The 25,693-nt window shown below is 34.6% G+C and overlaps 2 protein-coding genes across 5 annotated transcripts in view; both read left to right on the top strand.

The window, feature by feature from the left end:
* LOC108555636 (Mitochondrial calcium uptake 3) overlaps window positions 1-21,551 on the top strand; it is a 41,711-nt gene extending 20,160 nt beyond the window's left edge. The window contains exons 1-12 of one of the 4 annotated variants that reach the window (XM_017911417.1): window positions 6,622-6,730; window positions 8,193-8,334; window positions 9,136-9,246; window positions 16,332-16,379; window positions 16,476-16,558; window positions 17,405-17,467; window positions 18,212-18,313; window positions 19,376-19,495; window positions 20,044-20,267; window positions 20,455-20,612; window positions 20,703-20,860; window positions 21,222-21,551. In XM_017911417.1, coding sequence (XP_017766906.1) covers window positions 8,229-8,334; window positions 9,136-9,246; window positions 16,332-16,379; window positions 16,476-16,558; window positions 17,405-17,467; window positions 18,212-18,313; window positions 19,376-19,495; window positions 20,044-20,267; window positions 20,455-20,612; window positions 20,703-20,860; window positions 21,222-21,290 — 1,242 coding nt within the window. In that variant the 5' untranslated portion in view covers window positions 6,622-6,730; window positions 8,193-8,228 and the 3' untranslated portion in view covers window positions 21,291-21,551. Of the gene's footprint in view, window positions 1-6,621; window positions 6,731-7,375; window positions 7,468-8,192; window positions 8,335-9,135; window positions 9,247-16,331; window positions 16,380-16,475; window positions 16,559-17,404; window positions 17,468-18,211; window positions 18,314-19,375; window positions 19,496-20,043; window positions 20,268-20,454; window positions 20,613-20,702; window positions 20,861-21,221 lie in introns of those variants that run through there. The other 3 variants (XM_017911416.1, XM_017911415.1, XM_017911418.1) reach the window with 3 other exon arrangements.
* A 2,690-nt stretch (window positions 21,552-24,241) lies between these two features.
* The window catches only part of LOC108555613 (uncharacterized), a 28,039-nt gene continuing 26,587 nt past the window's right edge, over window positions 24,242-25,693 (top strand). Inside the window, exon 1 of the mRNA XM_017911379.1 lies at window positions 24,242-24,267. Within this exon, the coding sequence (XP_017766868.1) occupies window positions 24,242-24,267 (26 nt within the window). The remainder of the gene's footprint in view (window positions 24,268-25,693) is intronic.

The raw sequence follows: 25,693 nt of genomic DNA on the forward strand, positions 1-25,693 counted from the left end.
CCAAATCGAAATTTCGAAGAACTAAGCCACGAAAGATAACGACGCAGTACGACCTGTCACACTCTACCACATACGGCACTGTATTAGGAAAAAAAACGACGAAAATCGAAAAGGAACCACTGATTCTATTAGAGAAGGTTTAGTTCTATCGAGTGATAATAAAAAATCCGAATCCCAAATCGAAATTTCGAAGAACTAAGCCACGAAAGATAACGACGCAGTACGCCCTGTCACACTCTACCACATACGGCACTGTATTAGGAAAAAAAACGACGAAAATCGAAAAGGAACCACTGATTCTATTAGAGAAGGTTTAGTTCTATCGCGTGATAATAAAAAATCCGAATCCCAAATCGAAATTTCGAAGAACTAAGCCACGAAAGATAACGACGCACTACGACTTGCCACGCCCTTCCACTTTCGATACTCTATTTCGAAAGAAAACGGAGGAAATCGAGAAGAAATAGGTCTGCTGATTAGAGAAGAGTCTACTGTGATGAGCCGTAATAAAATATTCTAATACGGCGCAGGAATTTCATATATCTAAGCGAAGAAAGATAACGGGGTAATTCGGTTTTACACGCACTCACACTTCCGTCACTGTACGTTGAAAATGAACAGTCCAAATCGGAAAGATATTTTTCTACTGATCAGGAAACATTCTATTCAAACGAGTGATATCGAAATATGGCAATGCAAGATCGAAATTTTCAATATCTAAACGATAACGATAACACGTAACAACACAGCACAATTTGATACACACTTGCACTTGCATCACTTTATTTCACATATGTATCGTCTAAATCGAAGATAGAATAGGAAAACTATTAACAAACTGCCTGTGCCGAGCAATGCTAACGAATATCCCAGTGGACGATCAAGTTCTGGAATCTACAATCGATGACACGTGACTATTCTGTTCTATTATATGATTCGCACTTACACTAATTCATATCGCATGTGTTTCGGTAGACGAGATTGGTCCTTTCGTAAATATCACGAAGATGTTACAAAAGTTGTTCAATGTTCCGAAAGAATAACTGATACTGCGCATTATCGTTGTTGAATATTTATTTCGTCAGTTGTAGTAATTAAAACACTGATCAATAATGGCACTATTTCACGAAATGTTTTGTTCTGACACTAAAACTTTCATTTTAACGCGTGTAAATATTCCACCACGTGTTACCGGCATGTTGGATTCGCGTCGACTAGAAGTGGGCTGCGATTGGTCAACGTATGCTTATTTTCGCGGGAAGATGCTTCGTAACTTTAAAATGTTGTTTCAAACACTTATATGTTAAAAACTATTGTTATTATTATTAATTTATTCATGAATTAATTGCATAAAAGTTAGTAATTAATGGGAAAAAAGTAGCATCTTCGATATGAGTTCATGTCCGTTGTACAGTAATTATTAATAATTAATTAATTACGGAAAAATTTATAAATGCATAAATTATTGTAAATATATATTTGATTGTGATAACAGTTAGTTTACATTTCATTCAGATAGGAAGGTAATCATACATACTTATTTATTTTATTATTGTAAATATATGTTTGCTTTTGACAGTAGTTAGTTTACATTTCATTCAGATAGGAAGGTAATTATACATACTTATTTATTTTATACTTTTAACCTTTTTAGTAATTCTAATGTCAAACTGAACCATATTCTTCAGTAGTACAAAGATTATTCTGTATCATTTATTTAATTACATTGTTAATACAAATCCTAATCTGTAATATTCATTAGGTAATTCTTGCAGAGTTTACTTTCCTTGAAATGAATCTGCAAACAAAAAATATTAGTTTCTCCAAAAATGCATAATTTATATGTGAGATCTTTCTCCTACTCACATTCCATATGCAGTTGTATTCATTGCTTTTACAGAACTTTTATTCTACAGATAATCTGCAAAATACACAGCTTCCATCCACATTTTCTTTTTCATTCCATTTATACAGGAGTGCTTGTATCTTATCCAATAAATAATAATGAATGATGAAGTCTTTCCATTCAGTTGAGGTGTGTACAGTGGCGTATAATCTAGTATAATTACTTTCTGTCTACACCAATTCTTGAATTCTTGACTGGTACCCTCCTGCTCCCATTATCGCATCTAAATCTATATGTTATTCCACTTTGCTTTTGCTGCTGTAATACAATTAAATAACCTCTGTAATGCTTCAGTATATGATTGCATAAAATATGTCACTACAAAATTAGTAAAGTCTAAGATTGTCATTGCATACCTATTTCTGTTCCATGTCTCTGGTTCTATAGCCCCATACATATATCAAAATGTATAATTTCTAACTGCCTTTTTGCCCTTGTTCTTAGCTCTCAAAATGGTGTCTTCAATTGCTTTACATAGAAAAAGTATCCTGTATTCTCCAATTCTTACCTTTCGTATTCTTTTTGTTGCTTTTATTCCCAATGTTTGCTTGGACAACTCTTTCATGTTTTCTATATTTAGATGGCCCAATTTTCTGTATCACTACCAGGTTCTTGTTCCTATTTACTAGTAATGCTCTAGTCTGTATTTTTCCTTTTGATTCGTCCACAACATTTTCCCTACTAATATTTCTTTTTCCTTCTTATAAACTATTACATTATGTTTCTAAAACATTATTTTATCACCCTTAGAATTATCTTACCACCCTTTTGAGTTATCAGATGTATTGACATTAAACTTTGTCTCAAGTTTGAAACATACAGAACATTTTCATATAAACAGCTATCTAACAAAACTTTACCTTTTGCTACAGTTTCCATAAAAATGTTTCTCTTTGCTGATCCAATTTCTGTTCCTAATGCTTCTTATTCTTTAAAATATTCTAGCTTGTTCACCATATGGTTGGTTGTTCTTGAGTCCAAAATCCATTGTTTTGTTCCATTGCTCTCTGTCAAGAAGCACACTTTCTTCTTTTCTTCTTGATTTCCTTTGCTTTCTTTCATGTTTTTAAAATAACAGTCTTTTTCCAAATAATTAGACTTCTTACATGTCCCACACAGAGAGTACACTTCTTAGGTCTTGTCTCTTTGTCCTAATCCTAGAAATTTTTTTTATTTTTATCCCAATCTTTTAAGACTGAAGCATTTAATTTCTGTATTACCTTTATTGTTTCTCCAACATGCAAGTGCAAGATGTGTAATGGAGTTGTACTTGAAACACCTCTTCTCCTGAGCTTTGAAGACTACAGATTCATTTTGATCTGCTTTTCCTCTTGCTTGCTTGGCAATTTGAAATGTGAAATTATCTATTCTTTTCTCTTCTTTCTGCATTAACTTGCACATACTTTCAAATAGACGATACCTGTGTGGCAATATGGTTAAGATTTTAATTATAAGCATTGTTGTTTTTATCTTACTTTCTAATGCATGTAATTTAAAAAGTAACCTGTCAGCCATGCAATGTGAGTTATTATATCATGATACAAATTTATATTTATGCATGAAAAATTCATCTGTAGCAGGGTATCTTTGCCATTCTGTATATCCTTCTTATGGATATTGTTTAATTTTACCCATATCTCATATCTTAACGTACAGGTTGGTACATCAATTAATAATACCACCCCTATGGTTGTAACTATCAGATTTTGTAGTAACACATTCTTTGTTAACCAATCCTGTTTGTTTGTACTTTCCTACAATTCTTTCATTTTGTGTCCATACAAACCTCGAGATCGCAGCACGAAGTCCACTCTAAATTTTCAAGTATGATATCCATCTCCATCCTTTCATCTATTGATATTTCCAATTTCTTTCTCGAATTTTGTTTTCCGCGCTCAAACATGTGGCCTGCACTCTGGGTCCATAACCTGTTGATTTATTTTTTTACTTAAAACATGCACAACCCACACACATTTCACCTTACATTACTCACCCGAGGTCTTCTTGTTTTCATCGTTGCCACAATCTCTCGTCATTCTCTCCAGTCACAGATTAATTCGCCATTTACAGTCGAAAATATCCATCACACAATTACCGTCCAATAATAGCATGTATCAGGAGCACATAATCGAAGTTAGTAACCGATTCAAATTCAAGGCTGCTTAAAAAAACTCATTTTTCGAAATCTAGTCGTGACAGAGCAATTTCGTCTGCAAATTCTTATTCAGATAGCTAACAAGGAGAGTAAAAAAAAATTTTTTTATTAAAAAGTTTTATTTACAATTGTTTATTTACAGTGTCTTCATAGGTGAAAAATGAATATAAAATAAGAAATAGATTGAAATAACTACCAACTATGGACAGAAATCGAACCCCGGATCTCCAGCATAGGAATTTTTGAATATCACCATTAGGCTACGACTTCACTTAAAAAATTATTGAAAATAAATCTATAATTAAAAGTTTAATAAAACTTTAATCATAAATATCTAAAAAATTAATGATATATATTCTTAAACTGCGTAACGAAATCTATAAACCTGTCAACTAAATTAGTGACCCAAAGGACTTACACTCTCCCTGTGAATCATTGAAAACTACCAAGTCGTCTCACGTGGTGATACTCTTGTTTCACTTTAGGAAATTTATAACTCATTCGTTTCTCTTTGTACCGGAGGGTACAATTGGAGTAAACGGAATGAAGAAGGGAGGTTCGAAGAGTCGAGGAATTTTAGTAGGTGCAACGTGTCGTAGTTTGTAATATAATACGAGAAATCTTTGTTATTCGTTTTGGAGGAACAGTTGAACGGATTTCATCCAGAGAATTTATCACTTCACTTTTATTGCGTTCGAAATAACGAAACACTCGAGACTCAAAGAAATTAATGAAAAATTGGAAACGTGATTAATTTAATTTCCTCTAAACTGAACTTACAGAGGATACGTCAATTTCTCTCACAACGACAGTCTCGTTAATAAAATCAAGCTAAAAATAAAAATGAAGAATGATACAAAAATCGTAAACCAATGCAAGACCAAATAATTTTTTAAATAAACCCGTGTTTAACTCGTTTCATCCTCGCTCGAACAAACGAGAAGGAAAGGGAAGTGCATATCCTGTGACAATAACTCATAATCAGTTGTCCTGTAACTCGGCTGTTGGACCGCCACGTTCCAGCAATTTCGCGTCCTCGAAATGAACGATTCAATCTGCACCGGTGAGATCGCAAATTCGAGTCGTTACACGAGCCTTGTGTGCATAACTTTTGAGGCTTAACTGCAGCTTACGTCGCGAAATACGCATATTGCCTGGACGTAGGTAAGCAGATAGCTGGGAGGAGAGTAACCGGCTACTAAGTGGGCGTACAGGCTCCCACGAAGGAAGCCAACAAAAGGGCCTCGCCCTTCTAGAAATTCGACAATCTTTCATAGTCCTGTTCCAGCCGTGTATCGATAGTTTGTTAACCTCTGTTGCCTCTTTGGCCAACAATGGGATGGCGCGTAGCTCGAGCACAGGCTCGATCGGACATGCTGGAATTCTTGATGTCTGATTGGAGAACTAAGAACGATATTTGTGGCCAAAATGGAATAAGATTGGACAAAATCGAACTCTGCTTGGATAGGATATTCTATACGATTTTGTAATATTTCAGAGGATTTTCTTCGGACAGCGTGATATTGATTGTGTCTAGGTATGCTGTTAAATAAGATTTTCATGTTACTTTGATACTAAACCAAGGAGAAAGTAGTAGAATTTTAGAAAATGAAATAATGGGGGATATTGAGAGATTAATTGGATGTATATTGGAAAAAATATCGCGAAGACGAATGTGATTAAGTTTGAGTGATTAAGTTTAACTTTGAACGTGGAATTTTGGACGAAGGTTTAGAAACTGGTCGTTTAGGCTAGGGTAGGTTTAGTGTTAATCCTTGACTACTGGCATCCAGTTTTTAGACACTCGTAAGGATATCGGGGTATATCAGACTGGAAGTTAAAAAATATCGCGTAGTTGTAAAATTAATAATATGTCAATTGTTATACAGGGTGGCCCATTTAAATAACACGAGGGAAAAACAATCTATGCTTCATAAATATAAAATGCTAAAAGGATAAATTGAAATAATAAAAAACACGGGTCAACTTATTCTTCTTAAATCACATTATTTTCTGAGATTTTTTGCTACGTCGATTTACATGGGACACCCTGTATAGAAACACATACAGTTTGTTCAAGTTAACAATCAGATGTCAATTAAACGGAATCAGCCAGATTTCACATCTGTAATTTAAAAATTGAAATTTAGATACTTCGTTAATAACAAATACTCAACTTCGTATAGGAAAAAAACAATATCATCAACAAATAAAATTCTTTTTTCGTTTATAATTCAATTTCACGTCTACTATAAAATAATCGAGATAATTAAATCCAATAAATTCCAAATTTCCTCGTCTTTCGAATTACCAATTCTCGTCAATTATTATACTTTCCACAATTTATAAATCGAATGCTCAACGCAAGAATTCTAAAATTTCCTTGCCAGACCACTTCGCGGTACGCCAATAATTTCACCAGCTCGTTCAATTTCAGAATTAAATTAACAACGCAAGGAGCCTTTATCTAATTTGGATATTACAATTAGTTACGACATCGGGAATGGTAATCTCGCTTCACCTCGAACTGAAATGTCAGTTATCTGCGAGCATAGCAATAACGAACATGGCAAAGTGGAATAAGTAATTGTTTGCCACGGAATACGAGTACGCCTGTACGTTTACTTAATGCGGGTTCGAAATTGGACGTGGCTACCTTTAAATTGCAGGTGATTCGATGATTTTTAATGCGATCGGGTAATAGCATATTATGCAAATAAATTCAGATTCGGCGTGGGCGGTAGATGATCTTTTCTCTGAAGGAACGAGCACGTGATAGGGACGTATTTCGTATCTCGGGATTAGAACCGATTCCTCGTATCCACGGAGTTAAGTGCATAATGTTCCAGCCATCGAAAATAATATTCGCGATATCGAGGCTATTAATCTCGGCTAAGAGTCCACCGTTAGTTTTGCATACTGCGCAAGATTGATTTGTGCAATACCGTCGTTGACGCGATAAATTCGAGGATGCTGTAAATTTTATACAAACCTGAAACGTTTCTTCGAATTACTACCAATATAATCCTCGACTTGTTAACGAACAACGCGGATGATTTAAGCGTGTTATAAATTACGGGACTAAACATCTATGTACCAAACTGGCTGTCACTTGCAAGATAACAAGCCGAAGCGAAAGAATGTATGAAAGATAGCACATTTATGCCGATAAGTGTCGAGTTCTATTGGGCTTGCGTATATGTTGCATAGTCATTTTAATCATGAGATTACATATTCTGCGGGATGCAGAAAATCTGTAGATTTCACGCCGACTTGCACGTTTCTCGGCGTGATATTAACAGTTTCGAGAAATACAGTGCAAAGGAACCTCTTTGTTCGCTGAAAGCTTAGCTGTGTGCCACTCCATCTTCTAATTCTACGATTACCTCGAATCTAGACACACAGGGTGTGGGCAATTTCCTTTCATTTCGATATTTAAATTCATCATCAAGTTTTTCTTTGATAATGTAGAAAAAAAATTGAATTCTTTCACTGTAATCGCTGTGATAATGTGATCATGACGGGTATGACAAGTACACTTGGACTTGGGAAGCGAGTTTTCTTTACGTAATATCGAATTGAATTTTTGTAATACCAGATCGTATTAATTGGTAAGAGACGTGTTGCTAAGTTTGGTTGTTTCATTTTGGATGATAAAACAATTTTGAAGCAGTAATAATGGAATAGCATAATAGCGGAAAAGGTTAAACTAAATTATAATTTAGGGTCTATAGGGATCTATCCAAATTTCAAGCAAAATAAGTATATTAAAAGCGAGATCGAATAAAAACTCATGATAAAGTAACGAAGGAATATAGATAATATATAATTTGAAATATATCGTATTATAGAGCAGTGATACGATACAATGGTATCGAATAAGGGTTCTTGTGAAAGAATAAAATGTGTTGAAAATTATTGCACTGAATTAATGACTACGTGGTTGTTAAAGGACATGGCCCTTCATATTCATATATGGTATGAAAAGAAATGAAGAGGATATTGGAAAAATGACGCTAGGTGTTACTAAATAGCGAAAGTCTGTGCAATGATCGTGCCAGAAGTAAAAATGCAAACGCATAACTCGAAGATCATAAATCGACGTTAATTTTTTCCTTTTTATTCGCACAGAAGGAGGATGAGACACAGAAGGCAGTAAAGCTGACGATGAGGGAACGAAGATTTATAGAATTTGCATCGGTGGAATATGACGGGCAACTGTACATGACGCCTCAGGACTTCCTCGACAGTGTTGTTGAACCTGAACCCAGGCGTGAGTATTAAATAAATTTGCAGAAGCTGTAATAACTACGTCAGCTCGCGATAATAACTCGCTTTGTCTTCGATGACAAATGCTCTCGTAACATGCGCGATTCAAGATCGCGGATAAAATAGCGAAAGCTAGTAGCATTTCTAGTAATCTGTTAACACTCGTTAATACTCGTTAATATTCGTTAACATTTTACTACAAAATTCGTGTCATTTTTATTTGGTTGGAATTTATTAAAAAATATTTCATTTTGAAGTGTCTTTGAAAGTAAACGAATAACGTCTATTTTCGTGATACTTAAGAAGATATTTCAAAGATATGATATTCGATACCATTAGATATTTTTATTTCCAGTGTGTTTAACATCGTCCTAAAGCATTAACCATCTCTCTAAAATCAAATTTCATCCACAATTGTATAATTTCTCTTTTCCTTTTTTCTTTCTCAAATGTATTATCTTAATGTTCCTCGAGAAACATTGTACTCTCATTTCGTCGCTGAATCTACCACCGTGTATACTTCGATCGATCTTCCCATACCCCGAATACCACCCATTTCTTTAACCATAAAAATCACGAGCCAAAAATAAAAAGAATTCATGGATGTTCTATTTTAACGCGTTCACTTCGACGCATATGTCGACCTACGAACAGAATAAACATTCTAAGCATAGGAGTTTATACGCCTTTTTCACGGTCCTTTGATGCACTCTGCCTTCTCAAACTGGCAATGACGGTGCAGTGAAATCGCGGTCCCTTGATCGGCCAGAATAATATAAATAAATAAATTTCGGTGATATTCCAGCGAGGCTGAAAAGACGCGTGTTAAGTGACAAGGAGCTGGAGGTGACGAGAGAAACCATCCCCTCGCTGTCCCATGGAAATCCACATATGTTCAGGAACCTACGGGACAAAGGTGAGCAGTGAAAAAATAGCGTCTCCGATTTTTACACCGCCCCCACGAGGGAAAACTTTAACGACGTTAGTTTGTATACAGAATCACAGCGACGAACGTGTCTGTCGAACCTCCAGTCAGTTTCTCGAGCATGCAAGTATTTCTGTGCAGCTGAGACCGAACGTTGCACTGACAAGGAGAGTGCAAGTCCTTCGAGTCATTTAGTCATCCAGTTCAAGAAAATATATCATTATAAGGGCAACTACTCAATAGTTTTTGAGATATTTGTGATTAAAGCCTTATTATTCTTAATTAGATATTTTTTCCGAATAGATATCGATAGTTATCAAGTGGCATTGTGGCCTAGATCTACAAACTTGCAAAGTTTCAACTAAATCAATGAGCTGAAGGACTTGCACTCTCCTTCTGAGACTATCTTAGCTCATAATCGAGGCTCACGTTCGAATACTTTTTCCAAACCTAATAGACGAAACGAAACGAGACAAAATGGGATAAAACGAGAGCGAACATCAGTATATGTACACGGTATATGAAAAACTTAGGAATTAAGATTGATTCGTTCGATTATAGATCGACGAGATCTCATTAGGCTCTACTGGTTGGATGCTGGTTATGACAAATGGCTGTACGTTTATTTTTCAGATCATTTTAAACGAGGAATAAAAGCTACCACGATATTTCATATTCTATCCATCACGTGGTCCATCCTGTTTATTTGTTTGAAGTGACTTTAGTGCTAGCTCCATTCGTCTTAACTTCTACATGTCACTTGCGGAACTCAAGCGGAACCCATTTGTCCACTTACTTTACTTTCCCTATTTGCACCAAGTGGCGAATAATTGCAGAATAACTTAGTTTCGTTTTAAATACTATCTTTCTGACACTTTGGCCTGAATTGTCCGTGATAATCTCTTTTAAAGTGTCATCGTCGATGAAATTTCCTGGCCTTTCTCTTCGCCTCTTTGTGAATGAAATCATCGATGTGGAATTTTAAGAAGAAATCCTAATATTTATATAGGCTTCCTTAACGCTAAATCTGTGATGGCCGCAATGGCCATTTTTGAACTTTTAATTAAAAATTCTACATCTTGCGTTATTAGGTTCGTCACCCGGCACGTTTTCGCATTCCATTTTTTCTTTTAAGATTCGTACGTAATCAACTTCGTAAACCAAATGACTGGTTGGGCAGGTAAAGTGCCAAATTTTGAATTAATACTTTCAGCAGCTTCGTGTTTTAATATCCGATTAATGAAGTTTTAATAATTTCGTAATAACGCTTCTTGATATTCAACACGCGTGCTATAAGAAACTTGTTCTTAACGTTACTTCCTATAACTGAATATGGGATGAAATTAAAAGAAAATCGTTCTCCTTTATTAACTTTAAATTAAAAAGAGGGGGAAAAAGGAACACATTTCACGTGCATCGACTCGGCATCTTGAATATTTTTCTAACATCTTCAATCACTTGCTATTGAATAATTTACTTCTATTACTCAAATAATTGGTTATTTAATCTATTATTTTAATTATTTATTCATTTGAAATATTATTACCGGTGGAATTTTCTTCGTTTAATTTTCGCTTCCTCTTTTCGTATTTTTCAATGGAACATCGTCAGTGTTGAACTCCAGAAACTAACACTGGTCTATTCAAACATTTACATAAGCTTCTTTGAATATTAAATTAATCCTTTCAGCAGTTCCAAGTTCGAACATTCACAAAAATGTTCCTTTAATATCTCAAGAATGAAATTTTAATCTTATTACGACGCTTCTTGATATTCAAACGCATTATGAGGAACTTCCTCCTTAACGTAACTACCAACCACTGAATATCTTAAATATATTTTTAACATTTCATGGTGTATTATTTGCAATAATCTCTTTTAGAATATTATTATCAACAAAATTTTCCGCCTTTCTTCTTCGTTTACTTTTTAACATGCCATCGTCGCTGTTAAATCCTGAAAATTAACATTAATCTATCCTAATAGTTGCCTAAGTTTCTTCAAATATTACACAAAATTAATCTTTTCCGCAATTTGAAGTTTGAACATACGCAAAAATATTCTTCCAATATTCTAATAATAAAATTTCGATTCACAGAAATATTCTTCCAATATCCTAATAATAAAGTCAGATAACCTTATTCCAATGCTTCACGAGTCCATCTTAAATAACTATCTAACATTTTATCACAAATTATTTGCAATAATCTCTATTGGGATATTACTATCGGTAAATACTTTTGCCCCCCTTCTTCATCTATTTTTCAATGAAATATTATTAAATAAATTCTGAAAATTAACACTGATTCTAATATTTCCCAATGGTTTTCCAAAGGTCCACCAGTTTTAAATTGAAACATGCACAAAAATATTTAATCAATACTCCAATAATAACCTTCTAATCCCACTAGAACGTTTCTAGATTCTTTACGATTATCTAGATTTATGAGTTCTTGTATTTCGCAATGAAATTCCGAAACGTGCCATCCGTGCATTAATTCGAAAGCTGAAAAACAACGACGTTGTACACATGCATAAACTCAACACGTTAAATATAATCTCCATCCCGGAATAGAAAGGCCAATTACTCCGCTTTGCATTTAATCGACTCGATTAGTATCTGCGAATTTTTCCTGCCCACTAGTCACGTGCAAATACGAGAGAAAAATCCGAGATTGGAATTAAACGATTTAGATTGGACTTGCGTCCCTTCTCGAAACTTTCCAAGCTGCCTGGCCTCGTGATACGAGGCTCTCGGTTCCCGTCTTGGAGATCAGTAGAGCAATTAATCCCACCACCCTTGCGACGGTCGAAATAACAGGGCTGTGTCGTTAACGAGTCAGCGGTGCAGCTGGTTCGAGCCTCTTCCTTGCTTTTTCTGCGTTCACCGCACGTTTGTCGCGCTAATGGAAATGCAAATAATCGCGCATGGAGCCAGTTTCACACTTCCCTCTAATAAACGAGTTCCGTCGCTCTCTGTGTATCCCGCTTTCTCTTTTTCTTTCGTACCATCGTTTCGTCCAGTGTTGGCCGCGTGTTAGTGAGCCCAGAATCTCAGGGGCCTAATATACGAGGCATCTGGCCCTATCCACTCCGGAGGTGCACTCATTGCAGGATTATGGTACTGAGGACGGTACTAAGTGCTGCATGGCGACGTGTACCGAACAGAAGTCGCGTTCCGATACCGCGTATGAAACGATTCCGAGGCGTGACTAAATGGAATGCTTCCTTATTGCACGAACGTGCACCGAGTAAGCACATCGTAGCGGAATACGCTTGTGGAATTTTATGAATGAAGCGTCGCGCGCAAGTGGTTCACGCTAAGTGGTATATCGTTTTGCAGAGAAGAAAAATATTTTTATTCTCTTTCTTTCGTTTCTTGGTCTTTTTGGTCCATCGTAGAGAACAAGGTGTGAAAGGGTATAAATGGAGTCGCGTGAGCAGGTTGGCCGAGTATGATACGAGTTTCTAGGCCAGCTTTTTGCAGTTGTAAGACGTAGCGGTGGCGCAGTAGTGCATTGCGAAGTTTTATGAATGAAGCCGGTGTGAATGTGAAAGAGCTGAAAGACATCTTTTGCTTTATGCAAAAATTGTACACAGTGTACAAAAATATCTTTGGATTTTGAGGATTACTGATCGAATTCAAAGTCAAAATGATAGAGAACAATTTTTAGCTACTCTTTCAGCAAACAGAGATTCATATTATGGAATATATACAATTTCGATATTTCATGAAGTAAAAATAAAGGGTAAATTTACATCAATCTTAATCTAGCTTAATTTACATAACAATGAATGTGTAGTTCTTAGCTTGGTATCGTTTCCCAAAAATTGGCCTTTGGAAAACGATATCAATTACCAGGTCTCACCACGTGGAGGTGGCTACGCATCGAGACCCGGACATGCGCCCTAGTGGCGCATCCTACTGGCGCTACCTGTATCAAAGGTATACTAATCTAACTTGGAGCGAATGAAGTTAAAGTGAAGCTACTGACACTTTATTAAATATCGTATCTTATAAAAGAGACGCGATTATTCAAAAGATCGACTAGCCTACGCGACGTACTCCCGCGTACAAGCAACTTCACACCTCAGCACCCTCCCGATCGGGCCCTGCCCACCCTGCCACCGCCGACCTCGCCATGGCTTACTCGATGATCTAAGGCAGCCAACGAACCAGTGAAACATCCAGAGGCAATCCGAGGGTCCTATGCGAGGCCTAACAGTCGGAATCACGCGCATGCTCCATACCCCGGCTCTATGCAAACATAACCACATAGCCACCAAGTGCTAGAGGGGCAGGCAGGCACGTTCTTGCAATGATTCCGACTGCAGGGCCCATCCCCCGGTCGTGTGCACGGATTGGCACCCAGGACGACTAAGGTCGACGGACCCTCGTATTTCTCCAGATGCCTCACCAGCCCGAGGGCCACCAGAGACCCCGATGCATGACGAGATTGACAGTGGCAGAAATGAGTGTCGGAGACGAGCCGTGAGAATGACTTACGAGGCGTGGAGTTGTCGAGAATTGATATATTTCGCTCCAAGTTAGGTAGCTTACCTTTGTACAAATAGCACGCACATGAGACTTAGTCTAGGCATCTACCTTATAACTAGTTAGGTCTACTTAGGTCTAAACGCACGCATCCCACGTCGTCCAACGATGTCTTAAAAAAAATGAAAGCTGAAAAAGAAAAGGTTAGTAAATGATTAGTAAAACATAATAAAAGCGAAACAAATATAAACCATAATGATCAATGAAATGGAATAAACAATCCAACGGTGAGACATAAATAAACCAACCATGAGAAATAAATAACCCAACGATGGGACACTCGAATATTATACGAAATATTCGAAATGTCAAATAGAAATAAATAGAAAGGAATAAATAACATCTGAAAAAAGAAAAAATAATTAAAAGCTGAAAAAAGGAAAAATAATTAATAACTAAATAATAAATAAGTAAAAAGCTAAAATGAAAAAATAATTAATACCTAAAAACAAAATAAAAATAATTAGTAAATTGTTTAATGGGTGGGGGTGAGGGTGGGGGAGCCAACCCCAACCTCACTTCGAATCCCCACCCTCGCACACAACAAAAATTTAGATGTTACACTTCTGAAGTTGAACCGACAAATGAGTTGTCCTCCTTTGCGTCGCCCCTTATATAGCCGTCGATCGGCCGAGCCCCCCCACCTCGATTGAAAATTTTTGAACTTTACCGATTTTATTATTTATTACTTTTTCGTTTTAATAACCAGTAATTTTTTCATTTTTTCATTTTTATTATAAATATGCGTTGCGAGCAATTTGTTATTAACAATATTAATTTGTTATTAACAATAAGTATGATAATTTATCAATTTTATTTATGCTTTTGGAATATAAATTTCCGTGATCCATTTATATGGAGTGTTTGTATTACTTTCTAGCAGGAGAATATATACGTGACAAAAAAATTAGGTTACTCAATGGTCAATAGTGGATTAAGGATAGTCAAAGTATTAAAAAATTAGACGTATTATCTAATAAATAATACTTGTTAAACTTGTAAATAAGATCAATAACATTTACGTAGAGTGTCCATAGGTAGCACTTATGTTCGCATTTGAATATTTTTCAAAATCGCAAATTTTCGCAAAGTCAAGCAGCTAAGTAACATAAAGTGACAACGTTGAATACAGAATTTTAAATCAAAAGTTTAAAAATGGTCATTCGAACCGTGATAGGTTTAGGAATGTACCGCCGAAATAATTCCACCGAACAAATCGTTCAGAAAATTTCTCCAAACGTCTCTATCCCTTCCCAAAAATCACTGAATCTTCCAAGGACCGTTTCCGAGAAGCGATCAGTTTCACCAACCGGAATTTCTCTTTCTAGAACAATCCTAAGAAAGAAACGTGGCGTGAGCGAGCATCATTCGAACCAATGGTGGACTCCGTGCCGAGTTTTTCTGATGTTCGCCGACCTCGGTCGGCGAACAGCTTCATCCGGGGAGGGATTTTAATCTGAAATCCCCGAAGGAAGAAGAGAAACGGTACGTCGACAACGACCGGGTGGAGCTTTGACGTCGGCCGTTTCCTTCCACCCACTTTCTTCGTTTTCCGCTTCGTAAACTTTCCCGTTGGCTTTCATAGCTGTGAAAGCGTTTTATGGAGTGCTTATGGCACATAAAATCTATTCCGTAGTCACCCGACACAAAGCTGAGAAAACGCGCAGCCCACGTGGTGGAGGTTGACGCGCGGAGTTAGGGTAGCGGGCGCAGTGGGGACAGTGCGGTCTCCTAACGAAGATGAAAATTTAGCCTCGACGAGGGTGTCTCTTCGGGTCGCCGTTAAAAGTCTGAGTTATTGGCGTTTCTCAAAGCTAGAAAAGGGATGGTCGGAGAAATGCCTGGCACGTTATGGGGCGTATCTAATGTCGTTCGTAGCTACCTCATCCCCGATGCCGTTTGTGGCGACCTGTTACGCTTAGATCACGGGTTAACGCGATTATCGGTGGAAATTAGTACGGGACCTTATCCGTGGAGTCGTCGTAAACAAAACCAGGAGGGACCAGTTCGCGTACGATACATCATTTTCCCATAAATGGATTTATTCTCGAACGGGTACCGATCCCTGTCCCGGGGGCCCGGCTTCTTTCAGATCGACCGGATCGGGCTGCCACGCTGGCACACTCGTAATGAAATTTAACGATCGTAGAGTTAGTTTAGCCGTTTAGGCGAGATTCGGAGGCGGAGATTAGCTAATGAAGGGAAATGATTTCAGCTCCGGGTCGTGATTTTTATGGAACGATTGATCATTCCTGGTTCGGTACTACAGGTCTCGGAGTCAATATTTTTATTTTGTATTTTAGGAAAATATTTTTGTGTTTTATGGGGTACTGGAGGAGTAAGCAATTTGGGGAAATGTTGAGGAAAGTGTGGAATTCGTGATTAAATGTTTGATCGAGTTTTCTTTATTTTTCCTTTGAAGAATTAGCGTGAAAATTAATATTTCTTTTTAAGAAATTCGCGATGGTATTCGCGGAAATTTATGAAAATGTGTAATAATTGTTTTTCTTTGTTTTTATAGGAATTATTTCGTATACGGAGTATCTGTTCCTCTTGTCAATCTTAACCAGTAAGTATCGGCTGATTTTTCTCTTTCTCATTTTATTCTACACGTTATATTTTATATTATATATCGAATAAAAAATAATGCGGAATTATATTGCAGAGCCTAAATCAGGTTTCCGAATCGCGTTTAACATGTTCGACACAGACGGAAATGAACGTGTGGACAAAACTGAGTTTCTTGTGGTAAGATATTTTATTTCATTTTACAGATTAAAAATCATTTATATAGGTACTTGTGGTAAAAGTGCTTGCAATAAAATATAAAGAGAACTATCAATATTGCTCGACAGTTTTTGTGATAAAACTATTATCCAATGATTTTGGTGCAGATTGAATTACTTTTTTTAAGTAACAGAAGTTTCGCCTTCATAAGTATATAATTTATTTTACTATATTTCTATTTTCAATTTAGTTTTTATATTTTTCAAGTTGGTTTTGTTTTAAAATAAATAAAACTTTCCTGGGGCCACATGTTTAAATTAAAATGACGATTTAAAAGTGGTAACTGAAAAACGTAAATCAAATTAACAAGAATTAAGTCTAAACGAATTAAAGATAAAGATTATATAGAAACTTCATCTTTCTATTATAGGTTATAAACAAAAGCAGGAAATAACAAATATTTTCTTTAAAAAAAATAATTTTCTAAACCTTCTAATTTCAGATTAACATTATACTTCAATCAAGCAAAATCTCGAGACAAATGAATTTCGTAAAATTTTAATTTCTTAACAATTTATTCATAACATATTAACAATAAGCAGTATAATTTTTGTATCTTTCTTAAATAGAACGAAAGAACTCGACGACGAAATAAGAGAAACAAAATATATAAAATATAATACCTTCGATTCGAATATGCAGCGACTTTAAACTCGCGGCTATTCGATCAGTGATCTCGCCATGAAAATAAATCGCGTATTCCCAGAAACATGGAAAAGTCACATGATCAAGAAGATGTGGAGGGACATAACACGCGACGGGAGTAGAATTTGCCAATTTGCACGGATGCGTTTGTAATTTTCACAGATTCGACGATTGCTCGGCGGGAACCTGAAGCACCGGGATCTCGACGATGAAACAAAACGTGCAGTGAGTTTTAATATATTCATGGGAAAAAAAAGAAAACAGCGAATCTGACCGGTGTTCGTTGCAATCTCGATCACCAATGCGCGATTCATTTTATTCGCTTGTGATCGCAACCAGCCCCCAAACAGCTGTGGGCCTCTGACATCTAACGAACCTGCTTGATAATGTTATTAATTCGTACCTTCATGAATATCTAACATCCTCTTTCGGATAAGACGATAATTCTGCTTCCTTCGTTTTCCATATATTTTCTTTATTTTTATTATTTCTTTTTCTCGAAATTTAAAATTTTCAGACTGTAAGCTCCGTATTGATATTAACGAAATTATGATATAAATTACAAAACCGGCAGAATAATATTTTTAATCGATTAAATGAATCTTTTATTATTTTTTAATTTTTAATTTTTTATATTTTTTATTTTCAAGATTAATAAATTAATTAACCCGCCAGTGTTCAGTTCTAATATAAATTCATTTATCTCGCATTATTGCTTGTTTCTTTTAATTCATTTTCCGAGCAATTTGAAAAATTGTGCAAAATTGCACTGTTTCGTTTTTTTTTTTCCTTAATTTCTTTTTTTATCGTGCCGTTTTTGTTCGTGTATCTTCGTTCATGATTTTGCTTGATCATTTCAAATTTGCTGAGGCTTAAGTTTGTATTTTCTATGTTGTTTTTTACTTTGCCAATTTAGTTGTTAGTCGAAGTGTCATTGATACGTATCATTGTTTCTGTTCGATGTACCAGTTGAAACACATAATGCTACCGAACGAAAAGATCATTCATAAACCGAAACTTCGTAACGCCCGAGAAGAGAATGAGAAAAATCAACTTTTCCCTCACTCTTACGTAAGTTGTTGAGTCATGTAACTTGGAGATGCGCGTGATTATTTGTTTGTATCTTACTGGTGTGAGTTTTCATTTTTTTATAAAATTCCACGAGATCCTTTTTACTAATTTTTATAAAATTACCAATATAGAAATAAAAAAGATTTTTGATTTTATTTTCGTTTAATAATATCGTATTTATATGTTATGATTTTCTATGGTAACATAGTACTATAGAAAATAATTTTAACCGATGACATAAAAGCTACGTAATTTAAATAATATTTAAAATATAGATTCTATTTATAAATTTATGTAATAAATTAACGAATAAAAGATTTATACGAAAGACATCCAAACGTATCTCGACGAAATACTTGGCCGATTAAAATTTATAACTTTTAAATAAAACATGAGACTGGCATTAAAGTTGAACTACTTATAAAGCATCGTTGTGATTCATAAATAGAATTCACAATTTCAAATTTTAACCGCGACTCCGAGTTAAAAAGAACCGTTGAAATAATTAATTACAATTTATAAACGCGTCGATTTAAACATGACATAATATTCAATTTAAATTAGTACCTAAAAAAATGATTCTCTGAATCTTAAACGCCAGAAATTAAGACAAGTAAAATTTCATTTTACATCATTTGATAATTTATTAAAAATTCTGCATGTTACTTTAATTTATTTTTTAATATATAAAATATAACTGTCGTGATACTAATCATTACATAACAATATCTCAATGAAGATGATGTTAGGTGAGTAAATATTAATTTCTGCCAGAGTAACATAAAATTATACCTTATGTCTAACATTGCTTTCAAGCTTGGAAGCAAAATACCACGTGTACGACCATACGAACATGCTGCACTGTACAAAATCATTTTTATTGTGAATTCTAACTTTTAATCAGAGAAGTGACACATTTGCCTCCATATTAATCTCTGCTATGCTAACTCTTGCTATTTATTTCAGACACATCATGCAAATCCACCTGTACGTTCTGTCACGAAGGTTTTATGTCAGATTCCAACATAGAAATTTGATTAGATTTTACTTTTTTTCACATAGATGGAGAAGGTTTTCAGTCATGCCTGGAGAGGACGCCATGGTGCGGAAAGCAAAGAAAAATTGACCGAAAAGCAGACGACTCCTGAGGAAATACAAGAACAGTATATCGACGATGAGCAGGTAGCAATCATTATGAAAGATATAGAAGTATGTAGAGTAAAGAAAGTTGGGACATAAAGTAAGCAATAGGATAAAAGATTGGTTAAGGATAGTAGATGGAACAATTAGAAAAATAAAAGATCACAGGATAAACGTATGTAATACATTTACATAAAAATATGTAAATGTATAAATTAAGAAATATAAATAAAACATAATGTAAATCATTATAGACTTGGATAAAGAATTATTATATTATATAAATTATGAATACTTATATGTTATTATATCATATAAATATTACATTATATTCAGGTATCTAAAGATTTATCAATATTTTTAAATATCTTTACTCTTACTAAAGATATTTAAATTAGCTATTTAGAAACACTTTTATCCATTATTATATGTACAGCAAAGAAGTATTACTTATGATTAAATGTGTGAAGTATTAGCCAAAATTAAAGTAAATGAGACTTAGGAAATCTTGAAATAAAAAATGTTGATTGTTGCTGTGTCTATTTGCACATAAAAAATAAAATTGTCAACTACAATAATGTCATTTGCAGGGGTTGCAACGACGACATGCAGTCGATACGACTCTAATGATACACTTCTTTGGGAAGGATGGAACCAACCAATTGAAGTACGAAGATTTCAAGTGTTTCATGGAAAATCTACAGCATGAAGTTCTAGAACTCGAATTCCACGAGTTCAGTAAAGGCCGCGAGACTATATCTGAATTAGATTTTGCAAAAATCTTGCTACGATACACTCATCTGGATACCGACGAGTATGTTCGTCATTTCTCTAATATAAAATTTCTCCTGCTACATTGTACATAATATAGTATTAAATACATTGTATCTCTTATGATTTTTAAAATGAAGTAAAATATTTAACCAATAAGAATTATTTAAAATGAGAATTTTACTAATTACTTGAAATTTGGAATAATTTGTATAATTGTCTGTTTGCAGATACGATAAGTATTTGGATAGAATACTAATAAACGCAGATCTACAAATAGGCATCACGTTCGAAGAATTTCGACGTTTTTACCAATTTCTGAACAATCTCGATGACTTTTCAATAGCCATGCGAATATACACCCTGGCAGATCAACCGATATCGAAAGGTTTCAGGATAATTTCGTCCCTAAAAAGAATACTTCAAATACACACTATAAAAGTAAAATTTTATATATACCATAAAATTTTCTTTCCAGATGAATTCCAACGAGCTGTAAAATTTTGTACAGGGAGCGTGCTCAGCGATCATATTATCGATACTGTCTTTGCACTTTTCGACGAAGATGGCGATGGCCAGTTATCCTACAAGGAGTTTATAGCGATAATGAAAGATCGACTGCACAGAGGTTTCAAGGTACTAGTTGAAAAACTAGTTTCCTTCATTTTTAAACGTATCATGCTTGGTAATAAATGCCCCTGACACACTGCAATCGGTGCGGGAATACTTTAATGTGTACACAGTTGCCATTACTCACTGGACTAAATGTTCCGGGCTCCATAAAAATAATTCTCGTGTATTAAAATTTATAAGTGTACATAATTATGAAAAGAAGCGTAGAAAATACTCTTAAAAAAATGCGAAATATTGAAGGCATAAATAATTATTATTTTTAAAAACAGAACACTTTGTAATCATGGCCAATTGTTTTAATGATCGTTGTACGTACAACGATTAATTAATAATCGTATGCTTTTTTTCTGTTCCCATAATACAGTCTCAACAACGGCGCAAGCATTTACAAGCATTTACCTCCTGTGTAAGGCAAGAAATGAAATCGCATTAAATGGCATTAAGTGGATGGATGAAAACGAAGGCCAAAATAAACGTGAAGCGTCCAAGGATATAAAGTGCAAGTTAAGCCTTGGCTCGTTTTCGAATCCTAGTCCCAGTTCATTAATATTATTGTGATAATTCTATTTCATCGCTACGACTTTAAATCTCTACCTCTATTTACCGTTTATTTGTCTTGTCACGTTCTTCTTCTCTATCTGCGTGATTGCTATGATACGACTCGAATAACTAACTAGTCTTGGCAGGTAAATAAAACTACCGATATCAACGATATTTTTGATTAAGTATTAACTTAAATCTATTAATCTGTTGACCATGCGTGAACGAATGATTGTTAACTGTTATACAATGTGTATTTGTCTTTAAATTAATGGTCTTGCGATACGAAATCTCGTGTACTTAATTATAATTTATATTCACATTTGAACTTGATATTGTTTGTGATTGAACTAGTATTTTGTAACGAATTGTCGGTGAATTTATAATTTATTATATTATACTGTTATATTTTATAAGAGCAATATTATATTAATAACGCAAAAATTTAATGAACGTATTTGCTTGTTGGAACTAACGAATCATTGTTTTCTTGCAAATTGCTGTTTATTATAAATTACAATAAGGGAGAATATTCCTTTGAAATAGACAATCCATTACTTTATTTATGATTGTTCCTAACATTAATGAATTTGAAATTTACGTCACTGATATTGTTAATTATTCTACTGATATATATTTTTCTAAGCAATTGTTCTTCGAAATTTCTACACAACAAAATGTAATATATAGAGAGAAGTTAATTATATATTAATTTTCACTATTACCAAATTTAATACAAGATATGTATGTAGTAAGTCAACTCCAATTATCACTCTTCTTCAGTGTAACATAATTTATCATTCGAATCACGATAATAAAGAACGATATCTTTACATCTATAGAAAATGTAATAACTCTTATTCCTCGATATTAATTCATTTTTGTTTCAGCAACAAATGTCACCGTATCTCCCACAAGTGGCAAACAAACCGACAAACTAGAGATAATATTTTTAATGAAAATATTAAAAAAGACAAATTTCGTAATTCTTATTTATAGTATAGTATAGGGTATCAGAGAATTCGTGGTTTAAATAATTATAAGTTCCTCTGTCATACACCAGCAATGAAGCTACACTTTCATTCCTACATTGTAAAGTGCCATTCCTCCCACGTGCACCGCCAATGGCCCAGTTCTCTCTTTTTGCCGCAGACTGCACGTAGTAATTGTTGTTTGTTATCACTCATCACACTGATTGCCGTCTGCTGGTCTCATGAATTGAGCCAGCGAAAAGAGGCACGTCATTACTCGTCCCAACGGCCTGACATCAAACGAACTTCATCGCGGACAATGATTCCGCAAAAGCTTCCTAGTTCCAAAGCAACAAGCATCGTCTAGGAATGCAATTCCCAAACGAGTCCAAAGCGGTTCGGTTTACAACTCTAATTGTCAGGTTGATTGTTAAAATGCCTTTAAATCGGTGATCTCTGAGCATGTGCATCGTTTTTGAAGTAACGTCACACGTGATGTCTGTCATAGAATAGGTGTGACGAGATTGAACATTGATTCGATCGTATTTCTACTGATTGCAAATTTTGAAATTTTGTAGTATAGCGAATACTCTGTAAACGATTTTGACAGAATCAGTCATCAATTCTATAGAATTTCTATAAATTACAAATTTTGAAATACAGAAAATTATATAACAGTAATTATTTTCTGACAGATTCAAAATTATTATTTTCTTACAATATATTCTAAAAAGAAAAAAAAAATATCGTGAGCAAATTGGAAGAAAATTGATCGATCCCCTAATTCGATAATCTTCGCTACTTCGATATTATGCGGCATTCGCTAAAGACTATTATTAATTTTGAGTTTCAAACCTCGTGAAGGTTTGTAAACCATCAGTTGTTTATTAGAAGGATATTTTGAAATCAGTTTTTAATTTAAATAGATGTGATCAAAATAGTCATCAACCTAATCTTGTATGTATAGGTTGAAATTTTAAAATGTTGATTCTTTATACAAGTTGTTTATCGATATGAATTATCGGTTTATGAATTATTGTTCTTTTACTCTACGTTCTAGAAACTATATTCTTAAACACTACCAGTTTTGCTAGTTCAATAATCTTTTCAGTAATGCTTCGATACCATGGTTCACAAACGATCGCTTGTTTACTTCGAGAATATTTTCGAGCCAATTTATAAATAGATCATGATAAAGTGCAATTATTTAAGACAATCAAGGAATCATCTAACGGCTAAAAATAAGGCCAAGCATCAAAGACGAGGAAGATGTGCCCGTCTTTTCCGGATCCATCAAAAAATTGGTAAGATAACATCTTGAGAAAAATAAATTTCAGTAAATCATCTTACTATTCTGATTATTATTATTATTATCGCATGATATATTTCGCTTTTCGAACCAGGAAATTAAATTTTGGCGAGAGAAGAAGAAATCCAAAATGTTTCAACGAATACGCTTGTTTATAATACGACCAAGGAACCTCGGGGCAGAGGCTACGAAGAACTGAAAACACTAGCCTAAGTTCGCTGAAGTCAAAAGTTGTTGTCAAACTCGAACATGCTGGCTGCGTCAGGTTTTGGCCATGAGTCGTATTTCGACTTGTTCGACACGATGTCGCATGTCCTTCGCGCAAATTCTTAACATTTAAATTCTCATTCTCGACGAAGACTCTGTTTTATTGTTATGACGACTAGCGAGGAATTCAGATAAACGTGAAATTGTGACACGAAACTGTTAATTTGACGAATTTGTAACGAGACATTTATTAAAATTGCAATTTGTCATGTAACGAATGAGAGGGATCGAATACAGGTTTTATCGTACAATTGCTCCAGGACGAGTTTCAGGACGAGCTTGAAGGCGAAAGTGAAGATGATACATATATTCGACTGGTGGAGGTAAGCTTATTATTGTAATGGTAGGATAGGTTGAATATGAAAGTCTGACACGTGAAAAATTCCATCTGCATGATACATTAAAAGCGCAGTTAAATTTAATGAAGATAATGCGACTTAACGAGTAGTCAGTGATAAGTGATTGAAAATTAATTCGATGTTATCGGTGCTTTAATTGCAAATGAAACGTCAATTTGTTATTCTAATACCTTATGAAAAGACAAAGTTCAGCCCTTCATGTTGCTCTGGATTAACGATCGATTTGGTCGTTAATATATTCAGAAATTAAGTCGTTATTTCGATATTCTATTATACGCTACGCGCTTATTGTTCGTGATAGAATTTAAGAAACGAAATAAACATTTACGAATTTCTTTATATTCTTTATCTTCAAAGATACATACACTTATTGGTGAAAGTTAAGAAACAAAATAACTAATTTTTTAATATTCTTTGAAATAATATATTTCACGTCGATAAAGGTAACTTTCTTCCAATCTCTTGTATAAAGCCAATGTTTAATTTTACTTAAAATTATATTGCACATCGGAAAATAAACAATATACAAAAATTCGTAAATCATTTCTTTGTTTCTTAATTTTTATCAGTAAGCATACGTATTAAATTCTTAATGCAATTAGAAGCCAAAGAATGAGTTCAAACACTAATTATTGAAATATGTATATTTAGATAAGAGTGTGTAACTTGCAGAATACTAATTTGCCATTTCTAATTTATTTTTAAACTTATTTTAAGTTTTCTGTCCACCGTAACAAGAGAATTTATTTTCAAGCATATTTTAATTTCTACCTGCCAAATTTCAAAATTTTTAACAGAAGAAGCATCACTTTCTAAGTTTGTTGCAAGATAATCGAACAGATCTTTTTATTTCGCACAGAAAACGATTAAGTAAACTCTAAACTATGTACATATTATGAAAATCATCCACCTTTTCTAAGCTCAAACACATCAAAAATTACTATCTTTAGAATATTTTTGTAAAGATAGCAGAACTGATCATAAACCTAAGATAATGTAAACCATGGTTAATATTCCACTGTATTAACTGCCAGACCCATTACACGGTGCCCATACACATGTAACACACGCACACATGATATAAATTTCAAGAAACACTGAAACTACGGAGAATGCTTTTATTTCTGTACAGTACGATCAACGTTAAATTTCTCAAAAAATAATTTCCAATACCCACAAGGGAAACAAAACCCAAAGCTTACGAGTACCCCCCATAACAACTTTGGTCTTCCAAGAAACCCCTAAATCCGAAGCAAAACCTTCGTAAATTTACCTAAGAACAGAACACATCGCATCGAAACACAACATATCACTGCGACGCAAAATTTCGTCGCATTCTTGTTGAAGCGCAAGAAACAAAGGTTTTCTCTCAATTACGATAGACTCACAT

The sequence above is a fragment of the Eufriesea mexicana genome, unplaced genomic scaffold (assembly GCF_001483705.2).
Source record: "Eufriesea mexicana isolate 0111107269 unplaced genomic scaffold, ASM148370v2 scaffold202, whole genome shotgun sequence".
Classification (NCBI taxonomy): Eukaryota; Metazoa; Arthropoda; class Insecta; order Hymenoptera; family Apidae; genus Eufriesea; species Eufriesea mexicana.